General features: G+C 32.9%; 1 protein-coding gene across 1 annotated transcript; it reads right to left on the bottom strand.

Annotated features, from left to right (window-relative positions):
* Positions 1 to 2,576: 2,576 nt before the first annotated feature.
* Positions 2,577 to 12,713, bottom strand: LOC148300938 (vacuolar protein sorting-associated protein 26C). The gene is made up of 7 exons (XM_088274101.1): positions 12,580 to 12,713; positions 11,503 to 11,646; positions 10,228 to 10,503; positions 9,604 to 9,786; positions 7,638 to 7,734; positions 6,526 to 6,651; positions 2,577 to 3,942 (listed from the first exon to the last, which is right to left on the bottom strand). Exons 1-7 carry the CDS (start codon positions 12,634 to 12,636, stop codon positions 3,860 to 3,862), a joined length of 966 nt encoding a protein of 321 aa, XP_088130227.1. The 5' UTR covers positions 12,637 to 12,713; the 3' UTR covers positions 2,577 to 3,859.
* Between the last annotated feature and the right edge of the window lie 302 nt (positions 12,714 to 13,015).

The following is a 13,015-nucleotide window of genomic DNA, read 5'->3' as shown; positions in this document are numbered from 1 at the left end:
AGCAACATCATTTCTCCAAAAACTGCAAAGGAAACCAGAAAACCTGAATTTTCGTTTCGTCCAATTTGAGAATTTTATTTTGTTTGTCTATTACGTACTTACTATTTTCATGTTACTTTCTTTTCGTGTAAAGTAATTAAATAAATACGTTTTATTTTAAATATGCATTCATTTTTCGAATTGGGGAGGGGGTAATATCGACTTACGTATAAATATTTTGGGGTAATGGTTAAAAACAGTTCCCCGACCGCTGCTTTAGAGTCAAATCGGGATAAATATCACGATTTGTGATTATTGGCTAAAAAATTAATATGAAAAATCACAAGACTATCGGTAGCATTCTTATTGAAATCTGTAGGGCACTAAGGGAGATATGAAGGTTTTAACTTTAAATATTTTTATATTACTATTTTTTTTTATTAAAAAAAAAAATAATATAAAAATATCTAAAGTTAAAACCTTCATATCTCCCTTAGTTCCCTACAGATTTCAATAAGAATGCTACCGATAGACTTGTGATTTTTCATATCAATTTATTAGCCAATAATCACACATCGTGATATTCTTATAAAACGCATACGTCATCAAATTTCCGTCATCGAACGTTTTATGACGTCATATGGTTTATTTTGTATGGTTTATAGAGCTGTAATCGTTTCTGTGACGTCATTCATTGCCAACTTACGAAAATAACGTTTTTTCGAAGGCGAATTTTCCAAAAGAAAATTATTAATGAAAAATTAATTATATCGGCTGTTATAAACACAAAACGAATCTAGTACAATCCTTTATGGGTAAAGTTTGTTAAATTAGATATTCCTCCTGTCTGACAAAGGATCCTTCTTTTTATATAAGTCAACTAGTCTTTTTTCAGTTCCTAATATTACCGCATTCGGATTACATAATACAGTAAAACCTCGATATAACGGACTAATAAGGGGGAGGGGGCGTCCGTTAAAGCCAAAAGCCCGTTAAATAAAAATAGGCTTAAAATACAACAATAAACTTTTTTCCATAGATGTCTCTAGTGAAATTCTAGTGATTAAAGCACTATGTTTCGAAATTGACCAATATATATAGAAGTTCCAAGAATTTGAGTAGTGAGAGCGAGTGTTTTTGCCTAGAATTTTCACTCATGAATTACATGAAATTACAGTAACTTTAAACATAAAGAGTAAATCCACTCACAGGTAGGCATAGGCTATAAAACTTAAAAAGTTGAAGCCTGAGTAGGGTCAATTATTAGGTCAAAAATAAAACATTTAGGTGTATAGAATAAAGAAATTTTATTAAAAAAATACATTATACAATTAATATATTTATAACAAATATATTTACACAATATAATAATTAATAAATAACACTGGCCAACAATTTACAACTTTTATTTTGTAACTGGCATGAAAATACCTGGTCTTTATGCACTTTGCATAGCTGAATTCAAAAAATACCACAGATTTTTTATCTATAAATATTTTTAATTCTGATATTGACTAAAGTTTATTTTATTATTTATGTATAAATATACACAAACATATAATGCTATCGTATTCAATATTAATAAGTTAATATATTTCCTCTGTTACTCCATAATTACCAATACTATTCTTGAATCCCTTAGACCTTAGACTAAAGCATGTCTAGATACCAACCACTATTACGGTTTCAACGTATGGGGTCCATACAAACAATTATATGACTGTAACATCAAAACTTGACGTGATACAAGCTTGTCACCATATAGACTTTGAATAAGAACGATTAACTTAGTCCAAATCAGTCTTCAACATTTCAGTTACAAAATCATTGTTGGCCAGTGTTATTAGAGAATAACATAATATGTAATAATAATAACATATACTTACATATATACAAATAATATATCAAAATGTGTATAATATACAGTGCTACATATTGCAGTATACGTTCTATTCTGTTCCAAGATCTTATAAACGTGAAAAATTGTATCTAACCAGGATGTATATCAAGTTGACTCTATTTCAAATTGGATGTATTGAATTTTCATACATTAATTTAAAGACACTTTTGGATTTTCATAGAAGATAATATGACTACATTGCAAGATAATATGATTGCATGCCCAGTATTCCATAAATCGCAACTTAATTTTCTTTAAACTCAGGTAACATTTGATGTAATTGAATTTTTTTCTAAGCCCCCCTACACATACGAAGCACATGTGATGCACATAGTTTTTTCTGCACTATTGCGCCTACCCCGTGCCAAAAATATTTAATGCGAGACAGAGAGAGGCAACGGGGCTACTTGAACTTTGATGTGTTACTTGAGCCCAGTACAAAAAAATGAAATCTGTATTTGGTCTACAATAATGAACGTATTGACATGATTCATTGTTTTCCTGATAGGTGACACTTATTGTCACGATACTTTGATCGATACCACAATCTAAATTATTTTTTTGTACTGGGCTCAAGTAACACATCAAAGTTCAAGTAGCCCTGTTCTACTGTACATCAGTTCCATCCTTAAAGCACCTATTATGGCAACAAAAAAATCTATTTTCATAATTCTATTTCTATCTATTTTCATAATTCTTTTTTTTCAAAAATCTATTTTCATAATTCTTTTATCTATTTTCATTTTTTGTCCGCCTCCGTAGTGTAATGGTCAGCACACTCGGCTACCGTTCTGGAGGTCCCGGGTTCGATTCCCAAGGGGGGTAAAAATAAATATAAGTGATTTTTTCACTGTAATATTTATTCAATATTACCATGGACTGGTACCTGAAGCGGAGGGCTGATCACCTTTCCTTCATGTGTAAACAATCATGATAACACTGCGTTTATAAGACACAGTGCCCTATGCACCATTGGGGTGCGGATAAGGGTTTTATTATTATTATTATTTTCATAATTCTGCAGAATTTTTTTTTTTCCTACAGAATTAACTCAGAAAATAACCCGAAGGTAGGACATGGTTAAAACACCATTTTTGTATTGATTTTTTTTTAAAATATACAGTATTGAAAAGAAGAATTATTGAAAGGTGAGGAGATAAAAAATATTTTTTCAATAAAAAAAATTCAAATTTATTCTTAAAAAAATTGTCATGAACTGATGTCCGGAATTATTTTATTGCGTAAGGCTTTAATATGAAATAATGAACATATTTATTTTCTGTACATGAAGTTCAAATAAATAAATACGCTATGAAGGAATGTGAAATATTCTGAAATACCTCTAAATCTTTTAGGTCGTTTATTTTCCCTAGGTTTAAAAAAAGATAAATTTAAAAAAAAGGTCACAATAATTCAAACTGTATTTTGACTATCCCTAATGCAGCAATAGTAAAAATTTTGCTTTAATTTTTAATATATCGTAGTCATACAGGAGAAAGTGACCAAGTGCATTTATAACAAAAATATGATCATTGACTATTTAATATCTTACTAGTTCAATATTACCCTGTAAAAATCCCAAAGCGATTTTAAATTTGGAAGTACAATATATTCACTTGTTAAAAATGGCAAACTGCATTGATGTTTATTTTCTTGCCAAGCAAAAGTGACTTAAATGGCCCTCCTGAACATTTTTCGTTTTGTTAGTTGGTCACTTTCTCCTGTACGACTACAATATGTATATAAGTGATAAAAACTGACACAACTTAAATTAAACTATCATAATTTTGTCAGTTAGAAGTCATCGCCTGTTTCACAGCAACTAATCTCCAATTCTTCGGACATTTTGGTATTGAATTCCGACACCATTATTCCGTGCGTTGCTGTTCTGATGTGTGATGAATTTGGGCGCGGCCAGCCGTTCTTTTCTATGTATAATTGTGATGGAGTCTATAGTGTTCTCATTGGCCCGGATTGCCCTCAACTCCGAGTCAGCGTTATGGGAAAGTTCTCAGTCACCAAGTAATCATCCTGGAAGATGATAGCCACGTTGACCTCAAACTCTGAAAAAAAAATGTAATCATATTACAAAGACTAGTAGTGACAAAAATAAGATTTTTTTGTATTATTTGTTCTATCACTGGATTATTTGCTTCATTAAAATTAAATATTTATTAAAACGCCTTAAATTACTTATTTTTTGTAACTGCAGAGAGTTGGTAGAATTCCATTTTGAATTGTTGGGTAAAATATCCAAAAAAACACAGTTATTGGATTGAATTCTACTTTTATTTACATATATCGCTCACTCCTTTCAACAACGTCATAAATCAAAAATCGTACATTTTCAGTTGTTCATGTTTTTGGAATGCCCAGAAAATGTACTATATCCCAGCAAAAGCGGCATATTTTTTACTCAATATTTACCCGCTACAGGACAGAAAGTGTTGTTTTTGCATTTTGAAGAAAAGGTGTTGTTTAATTATTTTTTTAAATATACTAAATATTTTTCAAATGGAGAAAAAACACTCACAACACAAAACAACACAAAAGTTTTACCTAAAAAGATCTGTTCCACAATAAAAAGTCCAACAAGTGGCTTGATATTTATTTTCAATACATTTTATTATATTTTTAAACTTTAAAAAACGATCTCCTGAAAAATCAAGTTTTTTTGATATATGACGTTCTTGAAAGGAGTGGGCGATATGTCAACCATGTTTTAAATGAAAGAAACTAAATTCTATCTTCCTTTGTTTAAAAAAAAACTTTTTTTTTCTTTTATTTCTTTAGTTAGATCATATTATATTCAGTATATAAAGTAATATATACACTTAGATGGGTATTTTTATGCCTGCGGAGCACTGGCGACGGGATTTGATAATTGTTTAGTAGTTTAGACCTTAACAAAGAGATTAGTATATAATATTCAAATAAAAACATTAAATAATTCCTTCTTTTCTGACTTTGAAGTAAGGCCGACGCAGAAGGTAAATATACCCTTTCCATCCTTAAGCATCAATTGACCCAACAGACAGAAATACCTTTCCCATCCTAAGGCCGCTTGTCCACTACCCGGAATTTTACAGTCCGGCAGTCCGGTTTTGAAAAATAAAAGCGACTACGACAGTTTAGCGTGATCGAATTTATACACAACGTGTTCACGCACCGATCAAGAGCTTTGATCCGAAGAAAGATGGACAAAAGCACAAGCCAATCCAACCCAATCATCGTTTTATCACGCTAACTGAAGTGCCAGATGGTAAAATTCCGTGTAGTGCACAAACACCCTAATTGTGCCAAATGTAATATGAGCTAACTGAAATAAACAAATTCAAATTCCAATTAAATATGCTGATCTTTCTATACAAATTTTTAAATGATAAATTACTCAAATATTTTAAGGATAAAATAGTGTTAAACAAAAATTTTCATGAACATATTACTAGTAATAAGGATAAAATAAGACTGCCATTGTTGAAAAAAACCGAGTCACAAAATTGTTTAATGTATTTTTTTTTTTAAACCCTTATCCGCACCCAATGGTGCATAGGGCACTGCGTCATATAAACGCAGTGTTATCTTGATCATTTACACATGAAGGAAAGGTGATCAGCCCTCCGCTTCGGGTACCAGTCCAGGGTAATATTGAATAAATATTACAGTGAAAAAATCACTTATATTTATTTGACCCCCCCTGGGAATCGAACCCGGGACCTCCGGAACGGTAGCCGAGCGTGCTGACCATTACACTACGGAGGCGGACTTATTTAGTTATTTATTATCGGACTTGTGTCTTTAATTTGTGTCAGTTTTTATCACTTATTATCGGAGGAATTATTTAACCGGATCCACGCGGCTCGCATAACCGTATGTGTTTTCATAGAACATGCCCCATACGCGGCTGACATAATCGTATGTATTTTAACTTTGCTCCAAGTTTCGAACCTCAGTTCAACTTGAAGGGATTTTTTCATGGTGTGGAACTTTGGATAAAATAATACGTCAATCCTTGGCCTTATAACATCTGTTGAAATATCTGACTAATAATTTGTAACATCACAAGGATATATTAAAAGAACAGATCCCTGATTTTTCTTGCGGTCGGTAATTAGTTCGCGCCATAATCATGCCCTATATCTGTCTCACTCTCGACGCTACGCATCGCCAGTGGGTAAGAGTGACACACGATGCATGCTTTGATTTATTTATGTTACAATCTTATTTGTTTATATTACGATATATTTCAAGAATAATGTGACACAAGTGTATTATAGAGTACCAAAAAGGCACAATGAATCCCATTGAACATTTTTGTTTAGGAAAATAAATTGTTTCTTAACTAAATACATGATAAAAGTAATCATTTAAAAAACGGCGAAATACCGCCGCGCAAAGTTAACGCGTTTAAAAGGTTAATGTATAAGGGTTTGAAAATGTATGATGAGATGCCTGAATGTATGAAGAATGAAAAGAGTCTGAAACAATTTAAAAATAAATGTTTTGTTTACTGTAAGAAGATGTAAATATATATTTATGATGTAAATTAAGTGTAAATAATAGTTTATATTAGTGTAATATAAGCTAATTAAAGAAATAAAAAAATAAAAACATTTTTTTAAATACATATTGTTTGGTTATGTTACCTATTTTGAAGTTAGTAGTTAGGGTGGTCGGACAAGTGAAGAGTCTGGGCAACAGCATGTATATCGGAATAGGAAGGTTTCTGCAAACGTCCCCTTCCCCTATCTGAATATTCTGGATCTCCGTGGCTGGAACATATCATACAAAGTGGATTATTATACAGGTAAACCTCCTTTTACACCAGGGTTCCGTTCCGAGAGATACAGGCGTAAAAAAATCAGCTTAAAATGAACACAAGTAAAATTTATTTACAACATTTTGAGTGTGTCCAAATACTTGTTCACGAATCTGGATGATCTCCAATTGTAGGAGTAATTTTTTATATGAAAAATAACTCCTATAATTGGAGATCATCCAGATTTGTGAAAAGTATTTGGACACTCAAAATGTTGCAAATGAATTAACTGGTCAAATTATAAGCTAAAAAATAAAATAAAAATTGATATTATTTTACTAAATCATTAAATTGGATGTACCTCATATGACTGTCTTTGGTAATAAATTATTCACTCAAAGTTAGATAAAAATGAAAATAAGATTTTTCAGGTTTTTTTTTTATGTGGACCGTTGGCATACCCAAAATACCTTATGCGGCCCTCGGTGCCTTTTGAGTTTGGCACCTCTGTTCTAGAAGACTTCACAGGGCATAAGAAGCCCAAAAAGACAGTTAGAAGCGCTAAGAAGCAAGATATATACTTTTATTCCTTCCCTCTTTCTATGATGGGACATTCTACCCATTTTATTTTCCCCTTGGATGAGAAATTTCGATAGGGGGGTGCCAGATAAAAAAAGTTTGGAATCCTGTGCTATAGAAGAAAGGATACGAAATAAATGGGCTGTTTAAGTTCCTGTTTGGCCCATACTAGATTATCCCTCCTGTTCCCAACACAGATTCAAACAAAAACAAAGTTATTTAGTTATAACAAACAAATATCCACTTAATGATCTATAAACCTTGTACATAATAAGCAAGTTAAATAATAAATGAAATTCCCATAAATAAATAAAAATGGTCCGTTTTTAGGGTTTTAAGTGACAGATTGGTGTGGCATTCTATTCTCTCCGCCTACCCCTGCGGTAAACGGCATGATAGTTAGTTAGCTATGAGGCATACCGTCTCTAGCGTAGCCCTCCGCACAGCCACATGTCTCCACTCTGACCAGCTGCAGCTCTATCGACTTGATGGGCACAGAGCATTCTTTAACTGTTACCTGTAATCAATAATAAAAGCATTTTAATTTTACAAAGTTCTCAACAGATGGCAGTTTCATCTGTCAGCTCTCCAAACTAAAACACAAATGATACTGCATATTGCTCACTCTTTCAAGAACACCATAAATCAAAAAACTTGATTTTTCAGAATGTTTTTAAAGTTTAAAAATATAATACAATGCATTAAAAATAAATACTAAGCAACTTACTGAACTTTGTACTTTGCAACAGATCTTTTATGGTAAAACCTGAAGGTTTTTTCTCCATTTGAAAAATATATAGTATATTTAAAAAAATAATTAAACAATACCTTTTCTTCAAAATGCAAAAACAACACTTTCTGCCCTGTAGCGGGTGAATATTAAGTTAAAAATATGCCTCTTTTGCTGGGATATAGTACATTTTCTGGGCATTCCGAAAACATGCACAACTCAAAATTCATGATTTTTGATGTCCGTTTTTTATTTATGACTTTCTTGAAAGAAGTGAGCGATATATGCAACTTTTGAAAATTGATGCAAAACATGGATTTATAATAGGCAAATTGGTGAATGTTCCAATAATCACTTAAGCTAGAAAATCCAGATCGTAAGCCTTCAGACTTCTATATTACTTTGGTACTAAAAGATGTTTTGTCTCTGTTAAAACACATAATATTTACCTCAATAAAAAATTATCATTCATCATTCACTTTGTATACTACCACTTGAAAATTCTATTTCATAAGGAGGTGTTATATTACCAGACCACAAAGTTAATAATGCTTTTAACCTGTCCAGGAGTACAATAATTGATGTCCGACTTTCTCTAGGGAGTGGTTTTTTTTACATTAAATATGTATTTTTTTATGAGTTAAATACAAATATCCACAGATGTCATTACTATACAAGTTACATCATACCAACTGACAGATAGACTTCGACGTTCTTTAACGTCGATACTCTGAGGAAAATTCGCACCGACGTTCATTTACGTCCATACTCCCGGAAAGTTTAAAATACAAATAAAAAGATTCCATAAATTAAAAAATTCAACTTTTTTCTAAAATACAATAAACCGTCCAAATTGTATTTGTTAATCGTTCAATTTGGTTTGAAAAATGTCAAATTTTAAGTGAAAAACTTGTATTTTCAGTTGTGCGTAAGAGAGGCACCAATGGTAAGAGTAGGACAGTCAGCTATACTCTTAGGGCGTTTGTGCACTACACGGAATTTAACCATCCGGCACGTCAATTAGCATTTTAAAACGATGATTGGCTTGTGCTTTTGCCCATCTTTCTTCGGATCGGTGCGTGAACACATTGCGCATAAATTCTATCACACTTAACTGTCATAGTCGCTTTCATTTTTCAAAACCGGACTGCCGGACAGTCAAATTCCGTGTAGTGCACAAGCAGCTTTATAATAAAGTTTACGAAAATTTGACAGATGTCATTGTAAACCTTAAATATCGCAATATAATAAGCAAAAAACAGTCTCTCTACAGCAGTAAAAACTTGGTAATTACGATTATGGTACAATCTCCCCCAAACGCCAATTGATGGACTGAGGACTCGCCTCCTGTATAAGGGCATTTGTCCACAACACGGAATTTTACCGTCCGGCACGTCAGTTAGCGTTTTAAAACGATGATTGGCTTGGATTGGTTTGTACTTTTGTCCATCTTTCTTCGGATCGGAGCTCTTGATCGGTGTGTGAACACATTGCGCGTAAATTCTATCACGCTTAACTGTCATAGTCGCTTTCATTTTTCAAAACCGGACTGCCGGATGTAAAATTCCAGGTAGTGGGCAAGCGCCCAAAAACGTCTTAAATACCTCATAAAAGCTGTACATTTTTATAAATTGAAAATAAAATAAATAAACCAACCTGCCCCGTGAATGGTTTGTCGAGTGAACATACTGTTGCGTCGAGTTCTGCCAAAATGTTGAACTTTGGTATTGCGTGGTTCCGGGTGCCGTCGCCTTGTCCTGCCAGCAAACTGCGCGCATGCTGAATTGTCTGGGGGCTTATAACGCACCTCACAGGTTTTGCCTCCACCTTGTCTTTACACTGAAAACACATTAATTCAATTCAATAATTGATTCGGCAGTCACTTTGTGGTAAAATTTATCTTTTTTTTTCAGTTCAGAAAGAAAAGAAAAGAAAAATATAATACAATGTATTAAAAATAAATATCAAGCTGCTTATTGAACTTTTTACTGTGCAACAGATCTTTTAAGGTAAAACCTGATTTGAAAAATGTTTAGAATATTAAAAAAAAAAAATTTAACAATACCTTTTCTTGAAAATGCAAAAACAACACTTTCTGCCCTGTAGCGGGTAAATATTAAGTTAAAAATATGCTGCTTTTGCTGGGGTATAGTACATTTTCTGGGCATTCCGAAAACATGCACAATTGAAAATTGACGATTTTCGATATATGACGTTGTTGAAAAGAGTGAGCGATATATATTACAATGTATCCTAAAGAACCCCATTGAAGATTCTCACCTTTCGATACTGCACCATAAACTCGCAAGACGTCCCCAGATCCTTGTTCAAGAAGGACCTCTTCATGGTGCATCTCAGGACGTAGGTAATGCTGACAAACACTCCGTGGTATGTCTCCAGCAGGCAGGCCTGTGTCATCCCGGTCGGCAACCCGGTGTTGGAGGCCGGTCGGGATCTCTGAGTGGCGAGCGGGAACTCGAAGGGTATTTCTGTCATTCCGAGTGGCAACTTCCCTCCGGGTTGCAAGTCCAGAGTGCAGTTGATCAGCGATATGGGCTGTGGAAACATAGAAAAATAAATTAAGGGAATGGTTCCTGAGAATGTTAATAAATTAATTAATCAAATTTTATTTCTGATAATATCTACTGTATTCTTGCCAGCGCCTTTATTATAAGCTAAAATATAATGTATACCTACACACAGGTCATGCCATTGTGGGATCTTTTTTTGTACTTGTAATTATAATGTATTGTGAAATGCAAAAGAATTTAAAATATTTATTTATTGATTTGGCGTTTAATTTGTAGAACTCCATTTTAATTTATGTATTATTTTTAAATCGAACACAGATTTTTTGAGTCTACTTAGTTGTATTTTATTAACAAAAACACATAAAAAATTATATTGTGACAATTGTTTCGCCTTGTTAGGGCATTATCAAACGAATGTGAAGATCAAATGGACTACGGTCCTTATGTAGCTATACAATTCTAAGTGACAGTTTTAACACGTGCAGCAATAATTTATGGGAGACAACAGTAGCTAATGGGGGGTGTAGGTATGTACCCTTATATTTATTTTCTGGGAAAGGAAGAATTTATTGACATGGCCATATTTTGGAGAATTAATATTTTAAAGCTTAATACAATTGTTGGTAATATTATTTTTAAGAATTGATATATGTAGATGTAATTATTAGTTTATCAATAACGCATCATGCAAGCGTTTACATAGAGAGAGATGATGTACAGTAATGAATTTAAAATAAATAAAAATTAAAAAATGCATACATAGGAAAGGTGAAGAGGGTTATCACAGGAATTATTTCATTAATTGATTCGGATGTCACTTATACTTATATTATACGTAAAATCTATCCATTCATAATTTAAGTTTTACTTTAAAATGTACTATGACACATGTTTCAATGTGTTTGAAAATGATGTCACAAAACGTGTCACAATGTTACATGGGGTAAAAGCCCTGGAAATCTGTAAAATACACACAAAAGAAAATTTAAAGAAATACATGATTGCCGATGTAATATTTTCTCACCTTTACGGAATTCCTGAACGCTTCGAACATACCGATATTCTTATTACTCAGCTGTAGGGAAACAACTCCTTCCATGAGCAGAGATATACCATCGTGTCGGACATCAGAAGGACTGGAGACTACCACCAAACCGCTCACAACCTCCTGCAAAATAATACAAAATTATACAAAATATTTGATATCTCTCAAACCAACACTCGGGAATGTTATGTTATATAGAAATAGTAAAATAAGGAACAAAAAATTGCTCACTGAGAGTCAAGTATTTTTTTTTTTTTGTATTTAAATTAAGTTTTTTGTATTTTGTATTAACTAATTATACTTAGAACCCTATACCCTTATACCCTGTACTATGACTATTTATTTTGTATACCCACACACAGGCCATGCCTTTGTGGGATCTTTTTTTGTATTCATTTTTATTTTTTATAAATATTTTTTGATTTTTTGTTTTTGAATTTATGTAATGCAAAAGAATTTTAAATAAAGAAAAAAAAAAAGAAAGAAAAAAAAGAACGGTATAACAAATTTATGAGGCGAATTTAATTGGAAGAAGGATCAGAGGAAGACCGAGAAAAACATGGCACGATCAGGTATGCCAAATACTTGAAAGTGGCCAGGTTAGGACTCGTAATAATCGGCGGATATGTATGAGGAGATGCATGAACGTGAAAGAGGCGAAGAATGTTTGCAAAGACAGAGTGGTGTGGGGTTCTATTCTCTCTGCCTACCCCTGCGGGAAGCGGCGTGATGGTCAGTTAGTTAGTTAGAAATAAGGAACGATACTGAATAATAAATTAGTATACGCAACGGACGACAAGTTTGTTCTTATTATTTACAAAAATACTTCAATTTCATACTATTTCTGTGAGCCCCAGCGGCTCATTATTAGAAATAGGTGTCAAATTGCGGTAGAGTTGGTTCGAACCGAGAAACTAACTCAAAAGTCCGCGACACTAACCACGAGACCACAACCCGACACTAATATATACATAAAAAAATTCACACAAAAAAAAATCGCAAACGTTATTACTAGTATAAACTAGTATGGCTGAAGCCATATAAATGTGCGCTCACCCCCTCGTGGTATATTCTGTTGGCTTTTTTTAGTTTTATTTCGAGATTAACCGACATTGTCTCATAAAATGAGATATTAACAGCAACTAAAAACACACTTTCGCGATATCGGCGAATGTCAAAAATCGTGTTTGACGTTTATTTTGACAGCTGATTTCAGTGTTGCCAGTAAGAATGTTTTTTAAAGTAGGTACTTTTAACTAAAATCAAACAGGGGGTAAAAGTTAATTCTTTCTAACCTTTATCCGCAGCCAATGGTGCATAGGGCACTGCATCGTATTGACGCAATGTTATCTTGATCATTACTTAGATGAAAGCAAGTTGATTACTCCTGCTCTTCAAGTATCAATCCAGGGTAATATGAAATGAATATTAGAGTAAAAAAGTTAATAATGTGGTTTAAAAATGATGGTGCATAGGACACTGCATCATATAA

This window comes from Brachycentrus maculatus, unplaced genomic scaffold, assembly GCF_059751285.1.
Source record: "Brachycentrus maculatus isolate JH-2025_06_01 unplaced genomic scaffold, ASM5975128v1 h1tg000633l, whole genome shotgun sequence".
NCBI classification, from domain to species: domain Eukaryota; kingdom Metazoa; phylum Arthropoda; class Insecta; order Trichoptera; family Brachycentridae; genus Brachycentrus; species Brachycentrus maculatus.
This window is presented reverse-complemented; position numbering and strand designations above follow the sequence as displayed.

Bases quoted from the DNA above. Each gene is read 5' to 3' on its own strand.
- LOC148300938 (XM_088274101.1), bottom strand. From the start codon at position 12,636: ATGTCGGTTAATCTCGAAATAAAACTAAAAAAAGCCAACAGAATATAC. The intron at 9,787-10,227 runs GTGAGAATCTTC...ATGTGTTTTCAG, and splicing joins TTATGGTGCAGTATCGAAAG to TGTAAAGACAAGGTGGAGGC. The intron at 6,652-7,637 runs GTATGCCTCATA...GATATGTTCCAG, and splicing joins GGAGGGCTACGCTAGAGACG to CCACGGAGATCCAGAATATT.